This window comes from Sorex fumeus, unplaced genomic scaffold, assembly GCF_029834395.1.
Source record: "Sorex fumeus unplaced genomic scaffold, SorFum_2.1 ptg000047l, whole genome shotgun sequence".
Lineage (NCBI taxonomy): Eukaryota > Metazoa > Chordata > Mammalia > Eulipotyphla > Soricidae > Sorex > Sorex fumeus.
In genome coordinates this window covers 27,696,224-27,716,431 of record NW_026606104.1, presented here as the reverse complement: position 1 = coordinate 27,716,431, position 20,208 = coordinate 27,696,224, and the positions used below count along the sequence as shown (strand labels likewise).

The window sequence follows — 20,208 nt, the reverse complement described above, 5'->3', positions numbered from 1 at the left end:
GCAGTGCTCAGGGGACCATATGGGATGCTGGGAATTGAACCCGGATCGACTGGATGAAGGCAAATGCCCTACCCTCTGTGCTATTGCTCCAGCCCCAAAGATGTTGATATTTCTGGTCTTGGTAGCACCGTTACCTCACCTCACCACCACCAAAGTGTCCAAGAACCCCCACATTCATGCCCCTAAATCAAATCCTACTCACCTACGTCCCCCTAGTCATACGGTGGCCATTATTAAAAATAATGGTTATATCTTGGGCTCATATTATCTTGAGTTCAAATTTAATTTCTACCATTCACAGACTGCATGAATTTGAAATAGTTGAGCATTTCAAGTCCCAAATTTCACCTCAAAAAGACAAAAATAAATCTATGGTATTCTGGGCTGGGCACGAGCTCAGGATGTGTGAGCCCCTTACTTCAATTCCCATCATCACACAATTCCTCATGCACCATAAGGTGTAGCCCTGTGGCCTCCAAGTCCCACAAGCCAGGGCACTAGATCATTAGGACTATATCTCCAAGGTGAACATTTCTGGCAGTAGCCCTAGCTCCCTGAATCCAAAGCACCATGGTTGGCTCCTATTAAAATTAAAAGTGGATATTCTTAAAAATTATAAATGCAACCTTCTTGTTAGAGTAGCAATGAGGGTTAAGTGCAAAATACAATTTGGACGAGTCTGATACATGATTGACATTGAATAAATGTAAATTATCTGGTTCTTTTTTACCATTAGCTCGAGTGTTTTATTGTTTCTTTGCCCAGAGAAACTATTAAAATGAAACATGATTGGCAAATCATACTTTCAATTTGCCCAAAGGTGGAAAGAAACTTAGGGGAGTAGCACACCTAGGGTTTACCTATTGCTCCAATGAAGAGGTTGGTATACACTATGGCCCACAGGCTAAATCCAACTTTCCAACTGTTTATGTAAAGTTTTAATGGAAAATAGTCACATTTGTTTACACATTATCTGTCTGCTTTTGTGCTACAACAGCAAATTTGAACATAATTACAACAGAGACCTAATGGTCTATATAGCCTATATATTGTCTAGCTCTTTACAAGAAAATTTTCTTTACAAGAAAATTCCCTGTTACCTCTGACCAGTAAAAGCATAAAATTTCATTATTTCCCCAGGCCACATAGTCTAAAACAGTGTGCACCTCAAACTTGTCTCCCCTTGGAAAAATACCAAGGTTACCTGCAAGAAGTCAATCATTTATTTCAACCAATAAATTTTGGTGGTGAGAGATCTCGGGGGTGGGGGGGGATAAAAAAAAACTCAAGCTTCAGGGATTCTACCCATGAAAAATATACGGTCCAGTTCTGGAGATGGGTGAATATGCAGTAAGAGATGTGTTTTGTACCATGTCCAGGGAACTATTGAAGCCACTGAGTTCCTTTTATTTTCCCATATAACCATCACCTTCTTCCTAGAAGAGATGATATTTGAGCAAAGATTTTGCATTGTACTCTTTTTTTTAATAATTTCTGTAAAACTTCATTGAGAATCAATGGAGGAGAATGCCACAGCAGAATCTTTCTCAGATTTATGTGGTAGTGGTGTCGAGGGTGGATTGTGCTGGACAGAAAAGAAAAAAATCTTCTACAGAGATCACTGTGCTTATGTATGTAGTAGGGAAATATAACTGATTCTTGAACAGTGACTGAAGAAATGCAGAGATTGATTGATTGACCAATGAATCCCACGTAAATAAAAACAAAGTTTCCAGGGTGGAATTGTTCTTCAATCATTCATTTAATAGGTATCTCTTGGGTGCCTATTACAAAACAATTTATGTAAGGTACCAAAGATTAAGACTTAGTAGTGCTCAAGACACAGACAGAATCTCATACAACATATGCTCTAGTCAGAAAAGACAGGGCACTAAATTGGATTTCTCCCCCAATAATCCATGGGGTAAGAATTGAGTGTAAACATCTTTTTTTTGAAGTCACTGAAAGAAAGGGAATAAATGAAAGTTAATACAAATTATGTCTGCCAGAGATAGAGCACAGGGTTCTGGGTGCATGGCTTGCATGCCGCCAACCCCACTTTGATCTTTTAACCACATAGTCCCTTAGGCAACATCAGGTGCAACCCTGCATGCCCCTCTCAGCACCACACAGGTAGCCAGCCAAGTAGCATCATATCCCCAGGTTCTTTGCATTTAACTGTGGGAGCACTTAGTAGAGAATCACCAAGAGGCCTGCATACTATTTGGAAACCAAAAAGAAAAGAAACAGAACAAACCAATAAGCTAAGCAAACGTATTAATGAATAAGTCTCTGCCATGAACAGCTAATTGAATCACTCAAACTATAACCTCTGCAGACACAGAGTAACTAAGAATTTTCCGAGTTAGAAGCAAGAAGTTAGGATATTTATCCAATTTTTCTTCTCCTTGATTGAATGATTGAAAGTTAATTAGGTGGGTGGGGAAAATATTAGCTCCTCTCTCCTCTGTGGACAAAGAAACACAGAAGGAGGTCAGAGGTATTGTATAGTGGTAGGGTGCTTGCCTTGCACTTGGCCCACCTGAGTTCAATCCCCAGCATCCCATATGGTTCCCTGAGCACCACCAGATGTAATTTCTGAGTGCAGAGCCAAGAATAACTCCTGAACATTACCAGGTATGGACCCGAAAAAGCAGCAACAGAAAATAGAGCACAGAATATCATGAGTATGTATAGAAATGGTGATGTCCTAAAAGACTCAAGGCATATAAACAGAGTATTTTACTTGCTTATAAAAGTGACAATAAATAAATGCAAAAGAAATTTGAGACTGAGATAGATGATCTGTGAACAGTTAAAATAAGTTAATGGGATAAACAGCGAGGAAACAATGTAGATGGAATGATTAGACTCACAAAGCAAGCCTGTCTTAGGAAACAGTCTTCTGCAGAGCTAGAAAGAGAAAGTAGAGTTCAGAAGAACGAAGAGAATTAGAAAACTGCTGTGGCAGACAACAGGCTGGAGGTCCAGAGAGAGAATGAGTGGTTCAGGAGGCAATGCCAGGTAGAGGAGCACCAGAACAGGAAAGTTGCCTCAGTCAGGACAGAGCTGCAGGATGTCCTACAAGTGTTGGGTAGTCTCTGAGGGATTTGAACCAGAGTTATGATGAGATCTGATTAACATTTTAAAGTTCATTCTGTTACTCTTCCTATGCCTTCCAGAATGATTTAATCCAAAAGCCATTATACAGTGCTAAATATCAACTTCCCTGTAGGGTACAGAACAGGATGTCTGAGTCTGAACAGAGTGGGAATATCTGTGAAGGGTAGGAGTAAAAGGTCGCAGCTGCCTATCTCAAGGTACTAGAGGAGTTAAAGGTTTTCAAGGTGGTAAGGTTCTGCCTCACCAAGTGCTAGAGCCCAGACTTGCTGAATAAGGCATCCATCAGAAAGAGACTTATCAAGAGAAGAGGGATATTCATGAAGGGGCAGTTGGGAAAAAAGGGGGTGTCACAGCTAGGCACAGTGAGAAAGATGTTTCCTGTAGGAAGGTGTCAGCCTTTATGATTTCATGCACATAGAGGACAATTGCAGAGGAAAGGTACCAGGTGCAGAGAAATTGGAACATGAAGGTGTTGGAGAGGATAAAGTGTAGGATATCACCCAGTGCAAGGGTTTGGAACCCAAGAAGGTGAGGAGGGCATCACATAATAGTATGCCTTGGTGCTGAGTGCTGGGGCCTAACGTAGCTATGAAAGAAACCCACTTGGGAGAGGCAGGTTAAGGAATCATCCAAATCCGAGTGTCAAAATGCAGAGGGCAAAGAGGGCAGTGAATGTAGAATGTAGGAGCCCAAGTAGGGAAAAGGAGAGTGTCTCTGTATGTTGATGTTGGGAGTTATGACTTTAATCTGAATGAGCACTGCCAGACTTGGTTACCAAAAAATGTTAAGGGCATAAATGCATTTTATCAGCATTGCCTGTCCAGTGAGAGGCACTGGGAGGAGCAACATTTTAATGGCAAGAAGTACACTACACACTTAGATCTTGTATTCTAAGAATTATTCACACACACAGTGCACTTTTGAAAAATGGCAGTTTTGGGTCAAGGAATATATAATAGTCACTGAATATTCTTATACTCAAAAGTGATACTCAAAGAAAGATGGACACGTGTCAAAGTGACAGTTTAAGTCACTTTGCCAAGTATAATATAATTTGAGCATCAGAATAAATAACAACACTAAAATTATAATCCATTGATTTTAAATCTATATATATGTATATATATACAAATAAATGAAGATATAGAAATGTAGTTGAGATACTGGATATGTGTTTAGCCCTAAAGTGCCCACTCACAAAATGCTGATTAATCACAAAGAGCAATTTTATGGTGGTGAATCCTGCCAGATAATAACCTTATAGTCCTATAGTTGTAAATTTCAAAATGCTTTTCTCTTTGTTTTTTTTTTTTACTTTGATGACCGTTTAGATGAAGGGTAAGGAAGAATATTCTGTAATTAAACAATCCTCCTCAATTTTAGCAGTCAAAGCATGCAAAGTTCATCTCCAGCTGCATTATACAATTGCTGCATTTATACCTGCTTAGTCTTAGGTAAATTGAGAGGGGGCGGTACTGTTAGGTTACTGTTGAGCACATTAAAAAATTATGAGCCATCAAGGAATTAACACACACTTAAAGTTCTAGCTGAATTTTCCCCTTATTCATAATTCTTTGCCTAATTGTCTTTTTCTTTAAAAATGGGGGAGCTGAGAACTTGGATATCTGCCTAATGGCTCAAAGAGAGCCATGACCCATTGCCAAGTCTTTAAGTCTCTTTACAGCTTAGGGACATTTGCCATTGAAAGAAAACTGATGGGTTTGATTTTACTGAAAGAGATATTTTGCACTGACCTCTGGCCCCATTAAATTCTTTGGCCATCGCCAATTCACTATAATGGGAGCAATAAATTTGTTTTAATTTAGGGCATCAAGTAGGGAATATTGACAGACAAAATAATGTTTTGAAAATAGCCAGGATGAAGTCATGAATAAATAAATATGTTGAACTTAGCTGATAAATTAAGAAATGCTTATTCAAAAGATTCTGACTGAACTATTTCAAAGTAAGGCCAAAAGTGATCCCATTTCTAATAGAGATGTCGGCTTTCTATTTATGCCAAAGAAAAGGTGGACTGCAAAGAAAGACATAGCAAAGTGCAGAAAGGCATTTATCCCTTCTGACAGTTCTGTTTTAAATAGATCTATTTGTTTTCAGCCAAATGCCAAAAGAAGCAGCCAGGTGACTCTGGTAGCCTTTTCTATGGCAAGACATTTATTTTTCTGTGTAAATACCTTTATTGGGGATTTCAGCGGCTATTTCCCCACCTTCTTTTTGCATTAGTCCCCTGGATTAGTGCCAAATAACTGAAGCCCTGAGTTGATGTTACCTGTGTGTGTTTCCTTTTGCAGGAAAGAAATGACTCCTAATTTGAATATATTTTTCTTAACAAAGGGGATAAGGGTGCATATGGCATTGATTCTCCTGTTAATATTTTTACATAGGTAACATAATTATGACAGATGTCAAAAAAGATCCAATAAACCTCAAGGTATATTTGCAAAGCTGTGAGGCCTTGGATGATCTTGCCTTATGCATTGTCCAAATGGCTAAATCTTCCAAAATACAGGTAGCTGAGGACATTTTAAGGTTAATAAAAAAGAATTAATTCGATCTATGTGAAAGGAAGAAAATTTTCCTAAGTCTTTAATCACTCAAGTAAACCTAATGGCTTTCTTTTCTACATAGCCTGAGCTGTATTTCAGAAAATCTATACATGCATCTTAGATCTTATAACAGATCAGAGTTGAGAGGTTCATAAACATTTCATTTAGAGAAATTAGCATGTGTGTCTTATTTTTATATAAAGCAAATCACAAGAAAGCTGATTCTAGTTTCTCTGTGATGAGGAAGGATACTTTCTATAGGGAATTTAATGACCATCTTTATATATACTCCAAAGCTCTGTAACTCATGACTAATTCAGTGAGCTTCCCAAATTATAACTGGCCAATAGTTTGACATGTGCTACTCTTAAACAGAATATTTTTAGAAGAAAGAATAAGAACTAGAAGTCTGTAGATGTTTTTATTTAAGTTCTGGTTCTGTTTCTAGCTCTATTGAGTTTATGTAGTTTATTCAAACTTTGTAAACCTAATATCCCACCTCCACATAGAACAGAGGTAAAACTGAATGCCTTTCTTTTTTCTAGATTTCTGGACTACATCCGGTGGTGCTCAAGGTTTACTCCTGGCTCTAGGTTCAGGGATCACTCCAAACTGCTCTTAGGGGACCAGATGGAAGGCCAAGGATTAAACCCAGGTCTGCCACGTGCAAAGCAAATACAATACCCACTGTACTATCACTATGGTCCCATTCATACCTTCTTAAAGATACATAGCCACGTACCAATAAAGATCAAAGAAAACACATTGGAGAAACTGATCCACACAATTAAGTTGGAGGGTGATGAGAGGGGGTGGGCTGGGGTCCCTGTGGGAGGGAGAGAGGTACACTGATTATGGGTATGGTGTTGGGGTTATGTCCATGAATAATTATTTTAATAGAATTATAAATAAAAATAGGTAGATAAATAATATCTTCCCAGGCACTTCATAAAGGTTTTGTAAAAATTCTTGAAGCTAATCAATAGTGAAGAATATGCAATCTCAAGGCCTTCTGTAAATATAAATTACTACTATTATTACATTATTACATGCTGATTATAGGAAAATGTTCTCAGTATCTTTATTTTTGTTTAAAGTTTTAATTTTACTATTGCTTTCAAGTCACATAGATTAGTATACATTTATTATAGTTTGCCAAATCAAAGTTCCCTGCTTTGAAAAAAAGTCACACTTGGAAGAATAAGATAAAAAACACACACACACACACACACGTTTCTTTTGGACTCTATGACCATCTGAAATCTTCTTTGGAATGTAATTCAGTCAGAAGCAATTATGGCACTAGAAAATATTCTGAGAATTCATGAAATCCCAAGGCCAAAACCATGATTCATTGCTTCAATACTCAAAGCACTTGGCAGACTTTATGTTGGAAGCCTCAATATTGGCTGCTTTTGAAGCTCTAAATTGGGCCATTTGAGCTCATGTGGCACTGCCTGCTCCTACTACTCTGGAGAGATAGATCCAGAATTCCCAGGAGTCTCTTCAAACAGTATTTTTCTTATTTCCTCCTGGACTTTGCCTGACTGTATATCTTTCTGGATTAAGATATGACATACTGCTTAAGGGTTCCCTGCCTCAGGCATTGCAACATGAATATTCTACAAATTTATCTTACACAAAAGCCTTAGTGAAGCAGTTCTGAATTTTCTAGCACCAGCTTTACAAAACCTGTCACTCAAATTCTTAATGATGGGTGTGTGTGAAAGAGCTTTTGCCACACTTTTCTGTGCTTCATCTTACATGCCAGCATGGTTCTTTCTTTGAAATAGAGCACTAAAAGAAGATGATTCCTTCAGGCAAATAGCATGATTTAGTTACTATTTCAAATAAAATGTATGAAGTCAAAAAGATATAAGTTTCACCTAGAGTTTTAGCAACAGTGGAATGCGGTGGTATAAACTTAAAATTCAGGCATTCAGACCTGGCCAAATGTCAGACAGTTCAGATAAGGAAGATAAAAATCTACCTTCCTGAGAATCCTGTAATCTCACTAAACCTTTCCAACATATCAAAGCCAAATTTCAAAGTCTACATGACTCATCAATGCATTCAAAAGAATTATGATTCCAAAGAATCATAGATTTAAGTAAAGGAGGATGAGATTTCCATCAACAACTGGAAATTTCGCTAGCACCCAACACTATCAGGAATGGGAGTATCCACACTTTTGCATTAAAAAAAAAAAAACTCAATCTTTTTTTGGACATTTATAATTTAAATAAATGACATACTTTGGGAGAACAGAATGATAGTACAACTGCTAGGGTGCATGACTAGGTTTGAATTCAGTAATCCATATAATCCCTCAAGCCCACCAGCAGTGATCCCTGAAGGCAGAGTCAGCAGTAAACCCTTAACACCACCAGCTGTGGCCCCCAAACAAAAATAAACTAAAAGAAGGTATTTTAATTAATTAATCCCAGCATTTAAGGCTCAATTTAACCCTTGCGGAATGTTACCACCTGGAGTCAATATTCATTCTGCATACTTAATTAGTAGTCATTCAACCTATTTGCCATCTAGCATGGATCTTTTATTTTAGCAAGTCAGAGAAACTGTCAAATGTCTGTAGGAAGCCAGATATGTTCCAGCATTTGTATCACCACTTTAAAAGTATTCTTACCATAGAAATAAAATAAACCTACTGTGATTTATTTTTCTTATAGAATCCATAGTTAGCTTCTAGTAATCGGTATTTTTAAGTGTACAGAACAACCTTTTCTGTACTTTCCTTTCTGGGACTTTGCTAGAATGTACATTAATCTAAGAGATTAGTTTGTAGACTTTGCCCTATACCTATTATGGAGAATTGAAACAGTATTTGGACACATTCTACCTCTAACAGTCTTATATTCTGTAATCTACTGTGCATACTGATTCACCTATCATTAAATATTATTTTTGTTTTATATGTTTGTCATGATCATCATTAGTTCTGCTTTCATTTCTGTCAATATGACTTTATATTTTATTTTTGAATGCCCTTGTTTTCATTGCTCAGATTCTGTGGGTTGATTCTCAGATGATGTAACAATAGGCAAACGTAATAGACTGTATTGACACACCATCGCATGAATAGCATGCATTTAGAAAAATACAAATTATAAACTGTGGATTTGAGTACGAATGGTCTAATTGATAAACAACATACAAGGAAACATATACTCATAAACCATAGTCTGAAAAGCAAGAAATATTTCTTAAATTGTTATTCTGTTCGTTCTAGATAAATTATCTGTACTGTTGTACCGAATAAGAGATAGTAGCTAATAACTCTGCATCTTCACATATATATATCATAGAGCAGATATGAACTCTTTATCCTAAAATAACAGACATTTTTACCACTAACATCAATATAAGGCAACTTTTAAAAACTACCATAAAAATCATATTAACTGTCATTTTTTAAAAAAGATTTTATTCTGTTCTACTAAAAGTGTACATGAGGATCAGGGCAATGACTCAAAGGGTTAGTGTGCACACTTTGTGTTCTAGAGTTCCAGATTTATATCCTAGTACGACATGCTCCCCTGAGCATCACTAGGAGTGACCTCTAAGCAACAAGCTGGACGTAGTCCCTGAGCACCACCTAGTGTGAAGCAAAAATTTTAAAAAAACTAAATAGTATACTGAAATTTGCTAATATTACTTATCATTCATACATATGCACATATGAATATATGCTAAATGTCATCCTTTGAACATGAAGAAAGCTTCCTGGTTGACCAATAATATTGCGGCATTTAAAATTAAGTGCTTTCCTTACCTGCCTTTAGTTCATATTTACTTTCACTGAATTCATGTGGCAGCTGCATCACTGGAAATGCCAATTTTCACTGTCCACTATTTACTTCAGCAAAATGTGGTTCTGATGTGGCTCTTAAATGCTTGGGTTCTTTGAAAGTCCTCTTGAAGTCTGAATGCACATGGATTGAAGACTTTGAGTTCCATTGATCAGGGTCTGGTTTCTTCTGTTTTGTTTGACTTGGGTGTGCTTAATTTCCATCTGTCTGTCATCCTAGAACAGCATCCAGAGCCAGCCTATGTGGTATCTCTTGGGCAGTAAGGTTAAGTCCCCTGGCACGAATTGCTTTCAGCAACTGAATAAACAAGTCAGCTTGGAGATGGGCTTTTATTCATAGGAAACCAGATAGCCTTTTTGGTGATAAAATATTTATTCCCTATTATCTTGTTGTTGCCAAGACTACTGCATATAGCACTATTTCTAAAAGGAGCCAGAGTGCTACAGAGGATTGAGGCATTAGAGGGTAAATTTTATTTTGAAAAATATCTTGACTGACATTCTATTGACCAGAACAGAGTGCGGTATGCCATTAATACTGATAGAGATCGCACTATGTTACACCTCAAGTCAATACGTTTTTTTCTTGTGTTTAATCATTGGTTTTCTCTAGGAAAAAAAATTCTTCACTTTATAAGTTAGAAAAGTGAGGCCAAATATGCAGTGCCTTTTAAGGCAGCTCAGAGAATCCATCAGTGAACTGATGTTTGCTTTAGAAAGACTAAGAGTACATTAAATCTAACATTGTTTAGCATTTTTTTGTATTTTGCTATCTGCCAAGGAGCAGCTAAGCCCTCTGGGAGTTCCAAAGATGTTAGACTCTCCAAGATCCGGGTGCACTCTTTTTAGTGGGGTTCACTAGTATAAGAATATAGAAATTAACACCAAAGAAGACTGTGATATGCACAGCGGTAAGGAATAGAAAGCAGGGGTGTAGGAGAGGAAGAGGTTAATTCTAACTAGAGGTTTCTGAAAGGATTTTGAGAAAATACTTCTTTTGAGTTGCTCCTTGGTTCAGTAATATGTTCTGATTGCTTAACCAAATGTCAGCACCATTCAAAGTGCTTTCAAGGTATTCTTTCATTTCTCAGGATTAAACTTATAAACTTTATATTTAATAGTTGCATAAGCTATGGCAGAGCACATTTAAATAATTTACCAAAGGGCATAAGGTGAATAAGTGATGGAGTGGGGATTCAAATTCAAAGAATCTGTCACAAGAACACCCATTTTAGTCTTAATATCATCCTGATTTCTGTCAGGGGCAATTAAGATGTAAACAAACTGACTTAAAGAATGAAAACAGCCCCAGGTCACAATCATGAAGAAAGAACACACTGTATCACTGTCATCCTGTTTTTCATTGATTTCCTCCTGAGCAGGCACCAGTAATGGCTCCTTCCTCCTGCCCCTGACAATTTAGAAAGTGCCACACTCAAGGCTCTTTCAGGGCCAGGAGAATGAGACCCATCATTGTTACTGGTTTTTGCGATATTGAATACACCACGGGGAGTTTGCCAGACTCTGCCATGCGGGCAGGATACTTTTGATAGCCTGCCAGGTTCTCCAGAGTAAGAATTAGATAATAAGATGTCAAGCAGCCGTATTTGCGGTCATGCGCTTCTGGGAGCTGGGTTTTATAATCTCTGGATCTTGGCCGTTCATAGAATTACACAGCACTGGGGGCAGTTGGTGGGTGTAACACCTACATACTGGAAGATGGGGGATCTGGGTGGAGGAGGCCCAGTCCCAATCTGAGCAGGCTTGGAGATCTACGCCCCCGGTCCGGCATACCTCTGTTCCTCTGCCGGTTCCTTCACGTGTGAGGCTTGTCCAAACGTGTGAAGAGTGGTCTTAAGCATGGCTGTGGCTGTAACTGGAGGTCTTCAGCTGCCGGGGCTCTGCTCGGGGTTGGGGGTGAAACTCAACTCACCCTCCTCAAATGGGGCCCTGGTGAGAACAGCCAGGCGCAGAGGCAGGAGACTGCGCTGTTCTCTTCCGGGAGCTGGGTTTTATAGTCTCTGGGTCTTGGCCATTTAAGAAAGAACAATTTGGGATTATTTGGAAAATCCAAAGTCTGGTAGTATGACTTGACTTGGGGGAGAAAAGTATTGAGGAATTTTATAATACAAGACACACTTGGGATGCAAGAAGAATTGTAGAGCAGAGTTTAGAAGGTCCTCCCAAGGCATGGCACTAGAAAATAGGAAGACACTGGCAAGATTTCTGCCAGTGGAAGACCTTATGGAACAGAGAACTGAGAGACTGGAGGGAAGAATATATCGCTTAGGGATCTATCACCTAATTATGTTTCACTTAATTCAGAAACTTTTTCTTGAGGAAAATTGTGCCTGTACCAACACTGTCCCTAGTATTGAGGAAACAAAAAGAAATCATTGAGATAGACAAGACAAAGCCTCTCCCCTCTTTGTATGAAAAGGACAGCAGATAAGGAAATGGATAAATAAGCAAAGCAATTTTATGTATTTCTAAAATTTAAAAAAGACATAGGGTAACATGATATGACAGAAATAACCATGGGCCTCTTAGGAATCTTGGTCAGGGTAAACCTTCTTGAGGATGCTCCTTGAAAGCACTTTGATGCATTTAAGGATGCATCCAAACCAATGCTTACATGACAAGGAAGCCAGTTATGAGTGAAGACAGTAAAAGAATTCAGCAGAATGGGATTAGGGTTTAGAAGTTGGCATTAGGGTTTAGAATTAGAAGTACATTCCAGGCAGAGTTAAGAAATACAAAGTCTGAAAACCTCATGGGAAGGGGGGCGTTCCGGTCCGTCCTTCACGCCCTACCGAGGTCACCAGTTGCCCCCCACGAGCGGCTCTCCAGCACAGCCACGGCCCCAGAAGCACAAGGACTTAATGCAGAACCCAGCAGCTTGGAGCAGAAAAGTGAACGGACTATGCATTGATCCAGGCCATCAAGTCTGCCGGAGGGGAAAGGGTGTTGCCCCATTCGCCCTCTCCTCTCTGGAAAGAAAGATGGCGGCCACATGGGAGCCTTGTGGACAGCAGGTATGAGCCGGGAGTGTGGGGGCGACTAAAACCTCATGGGAAGGGGGGCGTTTCGCTCCACCCTTCACGCCCTACCGAGGGCACCGGTTGCCCCCCGCGAGCGGCTCTCCAGCACGGCCACGACTCCAGAACACAGAAACCAATTTCTTAACTATCTGACTTTCAGTAGAAATACTTCCAGGGTCAATAGGTAAAATAGCAGAAATCCAAAACCAACATTTAATTCTTGAACCCAGCTGTAGAAAGCAAATCACTTCACAATGCTTTTTCAGCATGTCTGATTTGAGGGGGGGGTAAACTCTAAATAATAGTGGTGAATCTTTTATTGAAACAATGAATCTAATCAAAGCAGATAGAGTGTTAACTAGAATTCATCTGCTTCACAGGGACGGGGAGGGGTGGGGGGTGGGGTTTTATTGGGGTTCTTCATGGTAAAAAATAAGTATTGGTAAAGGGAAATGTGTTTGATATTTGCATGACTGAGACATAAACCTGAAAGCTTTGTAACCTTTCCCACAGTGATTCAATAAATAAATAAAAAAATAAAAAAAAAAAAAGAAATACAAAGTCTGTAGATTGGTAAAAAAGCTTGGAAGTTTCAAGCGGTCAAAAGAATTCCAAAAAGAAGTGCATAGCAAATGTGTCTAAGGAACTTGTGGTTATGAGTATGTGGGATGTGAATCTGGTATACTAGTAATCTGCTACAGCTCTATGTTCAAAGCACAGATTCAACAACACTAAAAACATGAGATCCAAAGTACAACACAAAGCTTTGAAATGTGCCTGTCAAGGTGGCAGGCGGGGTGGTGAGGGCTGTGGCTGGAAGAAACACAGGGACTATTGGTGGTGGGGTTAGTGATTGAATATTATATGACTAAAACTCAACTCTCAATAAATCTGTAAATAATTATTCTTTAATTATTTTTATAATTTAAAAGTAATGGTCAACGAGAGAGACAAAATACAAAACTCCAGATGAGAAAGAAATTATATGTCCTATATATTGAGTGGGTGGGATTATATTTGGAGGCAGAGCTATACAGGCTTAAATTAGGTGAGCGATGTGAGAAAAACAAAAGAAGCAAAGGATGATTCCAATAATTTTGGCTAAAGTAATTAATGATGTGGTGCCAGCAATTGAGATGGAAAGAACTAGCTTGGGGAAGGGACCATTGAAATTTCTTCTGTAGAGACAGGGGTGAAAGGGGCACAATGGTGGGGTGCAGAATCTGGGGGATAACTAAAGTAGCCTCTCTGAGGCTACTAAGGGTTGAAAAGATGGATACAAGATCCTTCTTGTGCATGGAAATGATGAATACAAGAGACACTCCAGGTATATAAATAACTGATAGGTGGAATTAGATAATAAGCAGTGGAAATTTTGATAACATCAAATACTGAGAGGAGGTAAAAAGGAAACAAAAACACATTAACTGCTGAAAATACTAGAGTTAGACAAGAAAAAGGATTAGTAAAGGGATCAGGAAAAACATATAGTGGACATGCATGTTGGCTTTGGAAACTAAAAGATGTCACTTATCAAACGAGGTTATTTGTTTCAGCATCAGTTGTTATTAATGTTCCTGCTGCTATCAAGGGCCCAAACCAAGTGATTTTCAAGAGGCCAAGTGGCTCCTGAATCAAACTCCGGATCTTATACATACCAGGCATGTATGTATGTTACTACCTGAGCACACCCTGCTTTCAGCAGTAGTTTTCTTACCTATAGAGTGAGAGAAATGATAAATGAGAGGCAAGTGATAAGAATCAAATGCAATGATAGACCAGTACTTCACCTCACAGTAGGTATTTGCATTTTTCTTCCGGATGCATTATAATGGCAGCAATATTGATAACAATACCTCTTAGTATGTTTTTTGATGCATTTGATTACTACTAAGATAATAATGCTGCAATTTCTATTTCCTTTTAAGTAAGGATTGCAGTATGTTAGCCCATAATATATTTTTTTTTGGCTTTTTGGGTCACACCTGGCACAGGAGTTAGTCCTGGCTCTGCATTCAGGTATTAGTCCTGGCGGTGCTCAGGGTACCATATGGGATACTGGGAATCGAATCCGGGTTAGCCTTATGCAAGGCAAACACCCTACCCACTGTACTATCACTCCAGCCCCATAGCCCATAGTTTTGATGTGTCTATTTTTAGCACAGCGGATAGGGTGTTTGCCTTGCACATGGCTGACCAGGGTGACCCGGGTTCAATTCCTCTGCCCCTCTCAGAGAGCCCGGCAAGCTACTGAGAGTATCTCACCAGCACAACAAAGCCTGGCAAGCTCCCCATGAGGTATCTGATATGCCAAACACAGTAACAATAAGTCTCACAATGGAGACATTACTGGGCCCACTCAAGCTAATCGATGAACAATGGGAGGACAGTGCTACAGTGCTACATACAAAAGCAAACTAAAATTTATTTACATGATTTCCATTTTGTGGATAAATAAGTTGAAGTCCAGAAGGGTGACATGCCTAAGGCTGCAGAGCTAGGAGTTATTATCTACCTGGAAGAGCCAGGACTAACACCTAGCTCTAGCTTATTTCAAATAATTCTCAGCTCTTCTTTACTGGGTCATTTGTAAGATAAAACTATTCATCACTCTACCATTCTCTGGGAACTACTCTTGATAGATAAATTCTATTTTTACAATAATGTTATTAATAAACTAATCCTGTATAAAATTGTGTCTCTCACAAATTTTCCAGTGCTGAACAAGCTTCCTCTCATGACCTATCACTGGAGGAGATGAAAAGTCTTCAGTTCTCACCCATTGACAAATACGGTAAGAAGACAGACCCTTCATGCTGATTAGCAGAATACCTCTAAGAAGGTGATAGCATTAGAAAATGAAGGAAAAACTTTATATTTCATGATAGCTAAACATGAAGACTGTTTTAAAATATCATGAGGATGCATGTTTTGATTTTGTAAATCTTGCATCAACCGGCATTTATCTTTACATATAATAATGAGTATGTGTTTGTGCATGAGTATATATGTGACGATGTGGGGATGTATATACATGAATCAAGCCTGTCTTTAAAAAATATGATCAGATTTTGGGTCTGGAGTGATACTACAGAGGTTAAGGTGCTTGCCTTCCATATGGCCAACAGGGTTTGATCCCAGCGTCTAATAAGATCTCCCGAGCCCTCCAAGAAGTGATCCCTGAGCACAGAGTGAGGAGTACATTGTGAGCAATGCTGGGAATGGTCCCCCAGCAAATAAAACCATCTGGTTTCTCAAAAATTGTAAACACTTTGTTGCTACCTTTTTCTTCTAAGCCACATAATTATGAATATGTAGGTGGCGAGGAGAAAAACAAGAAATAAATTATTGCTAGTGCATTATATGCTAAGGGAGCTGTCCCCCCACCCTTAGGTGAGTTCTAAAGGGTAAATGTAAACCCAGATATTTCCTCAAAAGGCAGGCAAGGTGGTAAAGGCACCACTGATGAAACTCATTTGCACAGGACTGCTTTAGAAGAATTCATAAAGCTCTTCAAAGTGATTAATGTTTTATATAGACCCCCCTGGAAGACAGTGGGCAGACAGTTACCCTACCATCAGCTTTCATATTAATATGTAAGACCTATTATGTCCTTTTCCCAACCTCTTAGCCTAAGAGACTTTATATTTAATTGGAATTTTGGCTCAATGGGCTCATTTATTCATGGCAACTTCCTTTGACAATATGAAGGACTGAAAAATATATGTCCGTTAAAGAGATCAGATTTATTACAATAACTGGATTTGGGGGAGAATAAATTGAATCCTAGGCTCCTGCTTTCTGATTTAGATGGCAATAGACCCTGGAGACCTTCAGATGCACTTTGTCTGCAGAGTATTGCTATCTAAGACATTAGAAAGTCTTTAAGAAATGAAGGGAAAAAAATATTCTGGGTATCTGTAGACAAGCTACTTGAGAACATTCAAGAAAAAAACTTGGCTCCTGGCTCCTAATAACATGTCCGACTATAGCTGAATGCTTTTTATCAGCAGCTTTACAACATAATTGGTCAGTCTAGTAACAGGGGAAATGTGCTCTAAGTGTCACATCATCACATTTTTTATGATATAATATCATTTTCTCAAGCCTTTACAGATGTGACCACACAATCACAAAATACAGGGCAACCTTTGAAATGTGTGCTATGACCAGAAATCTTTCCTTTCATGGTGGAGATTCAAGATGAAACATTTTTTTAACGATCTGTTTTTTAAAGGAATAGGACTTTGAGCAGTCAGTATTCTTCAGGATGGAAAAGTAAGTCAGAAGTGACCCAAGAATAAAGGCACTGGATTTTATTATGCAAATCTACAGTTGGTGTAGAGGAAAATGTTAGGGTGTATAGCGTCTATAGACAGAGAAGATACATTTAATTATTACTCACTAGGATTATCACATCATATAAGGAAGATCCCTTTAACTACCCTCCATTTTCATTTCATAAATCAGTTACAATATGACAGCAACTTTATCAGCTGTTTGAAATTTCCCATTCCAAAGAGCAGGACTAAATAGTGAAGACAAAAAAAAATTATTTAGATATTTTCTCTGCACTTGCAACCTTTCACCCCAAAATAACAAAGTGTGAAGATGTGATTCAGTCTTTTTCTAAAGCCTGTGATCGTATTTTCACTTGAATCCCACTCAAGGTGAGTAATTCAACTGTGCTTCAACCCATCTGTACTTCATCTGGCAAGCATGGCTTGGGAAATCAGTGTCAGCATCCAGGCTCTCCTGATTTTGCAACTCATTCCCAAGGGAGAGCCCACCCCACTGAATGATATGAGTTTATAATCAGATTTCTGTTGAAGTCCAGTGGGGAAAGAGGCTTGGAGCAAGACAGGCCATAAAATTGCATAGAGTAATTCGAAGGTTGGTGATAAGAAGGAGACTGCAAGTTTATTGATACATCTATCTGTGCCTAGAATGAAGTTGCTATTTCAGGATGGATGAAAACATTTTTGGATGGCTATGTTGCTTGGTCCTCTCAAAATTAGGCTTAGAGGGCTGGAGAGATAGCACAGTGGGTAGGGCGTTTGTTTTGCATGCAGCAGACCCGGGTTTGATTCCCAGCATTCCATATGATCCCCTGAGCACCTCCAGGGGTAATTCCCGAGTACAGAGCTCAGGAGTAACCCTTGAGCATCACCGGGTGTGACCCAAAAAGAAAAAAAATTAGACTTAGTGGTATGACTCCTGCTTCCCCACATCCCAGGCTCTCCCACCACAACTTTATTCATTTTTAACCGGGGCCCACCACATTGGAGGGAGATGAGAAATGACTATCTCCAAAAGCATCACTGGCAGCAGTGGCATCGCCTCACAAGAGAGTGTATGTGCTGCCTAAGAGATTCTGACAGAGACCTTTCTTATGAAAATAAATACACCTATTCAACTATATTTTGCTAGATGTCTCGAAAATGTAGATGGCTGGGTTAGTTTTGACAACTCAGCTATCAAAATGGAGCAAAAGCGGCAATAGCAGTTGACAAATGTACCCATTTTCACAGAAGCAATGAATGGCATCCTTGCCCAGAGAAGAAAGGTAACTGCTTCCCCTGCGTTATCTAGGACAGCAGCCCCAGTCTGAATTATTAGCTCTACTCAGCACACCCAAGACTGCTACTTCAAAGAGCAGCCAATGTCACTGGTATTTAAACTTAATCCTTAATGTCCACTTAAATTGCACTCTTACAGAGTTAAAGAAAGAAAACAAACAACTAGAGTCTATTATATATAGAAAGTGGCTCTTTCCTTTAGTGTTTGCTCACCTTTCTTTTTAAGTCTTCAGCATTCACTATTGACAGACATTGCACTGTCATGTATGTATTACAAACTCATTAGTTTTATTCTTTCTCCCACATACAGATGAAGATATTGAGGCTAAGAAAGGTGAAGTTAACAAAAGGCACAGAACCAGTAAGCTTTAGTAGAATCAGAGTTTAAACCTAGATTTGTTTGGCATTAATATCCTGGCTCTTAGCCATATGATATAATCTCTTTCAAAGCTGTACCTATCTTTACTCCAAACTCAAAATGTCACCTGGGCTCTGCTTAGTTCCCCTTCAAAAATCCATCACTTTTGTTACCCTTTTCTCTTCTCTCTGATTTCATTTAAAATTTTCCTAGTGTTTTACCACTGCTTGCCAACAAGTCTTATCTCTGTTTACCCAATCCTGGAGAAGCAACCTGATAATTTTGTATTGCCCTGGTTAAGAAAAATTGTGAGACTGGCTGAAAGGCCAATAAGTAACAGCTGAACTTTTTTTTTTCTAATGCAGGCTACGTTTCTGATCCCATGAGCCCGATGCATTTTTATTCTTGCCGGAATAGTGGCAGCTTTGAGGACAGCGGCTGACAGCATTCTGAATATACCTAAGAAGAGTTTTTCCCCAAATTGACAGCAACAATTCCAACCCTGGCAGGCTTGCTTCCAATTATAATATCTTGCCCTCTATGGTATCCTTAAATGGGCTCATTCATACTGACCTTATTTAATTCTCTACCACAAGCTGGGCTTTGGATTCATGACTAGAGAATGAAATGCAGAAGAACCAAGACAAATGTATTTGAAGAATTGGTCTTTATATTGTGGATGAAACAAACAAACACTATTATATTGTTACTTGGAGATGGAGCCTCAGACTGTGGTGGGAACTTTGCAATCATTGTGTTTTCCTAGAATGAATTATGTGATCTTGTGCTTGAGAGACAGGGGTTTGATTTTATAGAATACTGTCCATTTCCTTATTTTATTGTGTAATTTCTAGTGTCTAGCACAGTGATTAAAGATTTTTTTTTTGGTGGCAAACGATTGATTTGGAAGTGCATTTCATTCTAACAAGCTTTCTTGAGTATGACTTCTTTAAGATATATTGGAAAACCTAATGACCTTCAGATCAAGAAGTTTGCAGAAATATAACAATTTTTTTAGCTTTCTTTATCTACACCATCCCATGCACTCTCTGTGTTCTACTTATAGAAAATCCTTGCTGTCAGCACCCAGGTGTTATGAATGCTATCATTTTAGTAATAAACCTGGCCCACAAATGTAAACATGTCATTAAACCTATGCCACTCACAGGGCCTGCGAGGATATCTAAAGTACTTGCTGTTTCCAAAATATGAGATATTGGCCAGAGTGAAAGTACAGCAGGTAAGGTGTTTGCTTTGCATGCAGCCAACCCAGGTTTGATGCTAGTACCCCATATGGTACCCCAAGCCTGCTAGGAGTGATTCCTCAGCATGAATGAGGGAGTAAACCCTGAGGACCACAGGTTATGACCCACACACAAACAAAAAAGCAGAAAAAAAAATCTGCCCTCCATTTATTTTCTTTTGGCTTTGGCTTTTTTTTAAATTGAATCACAGTGAGATAGACCATTACAAAGCTGTTCATGACTTGGTTTTAGTCGTACAATGTTACAACACCCATCCCTCCATCAGAACATTTCCCATCATCAGTGCCCCGTTTCTCTCCCACTACCATCCCAAAAATTCCTCCCCTTGCCTGCCTTTATGGCAGGCACCTCTTTGTCTCTCTCTCTCCTTTCTCTCTCTCTCTCTCTCTCTCTCTCTCTCTCTCTCTCTCTCTCTCTCTCTCTCTCTCTTTCTCTCCCCTTCCTTA

At 38.9% G+C, this 20,208-nt stretch overlaps 1 protein-coding gene across 3 annotated transcripts in view; it reads left to right on the top strand.

Moving 5' to 3' along the window:
- TNNI3K (TNNI3 interacting kinase) overlaps positions 1–19,395 on the top strand; it is a 345,420-nt gene extending 326,025 nt beyond the window's left edge. For 2 of the 3 annotated variants that reach the window (XM_056123421.1, XM_056123420.1), the window contains 2 exons: positions 15,278–15,354; positions 18,863–19,395. In XM_056123421.1, the coding sequence (XP_055979396.1) occupies positions 15,278–15,354; positions 18,863–18,939 (154 nt within the window). In that variant the 3' untranslated portion in view covers positions 18,940–19,395. Of the gene's footprint in view, positions 1–14,116; positions 14,220–15,277; positions 15,355–18,862 lie in introns of those variants that run through there. The other variant, XM_056123422.1, reaches the window with a different exon arrangement.
- The last annotated feature ends 813 nt before the right edge of the window (positions 19,396–20,208 follow it).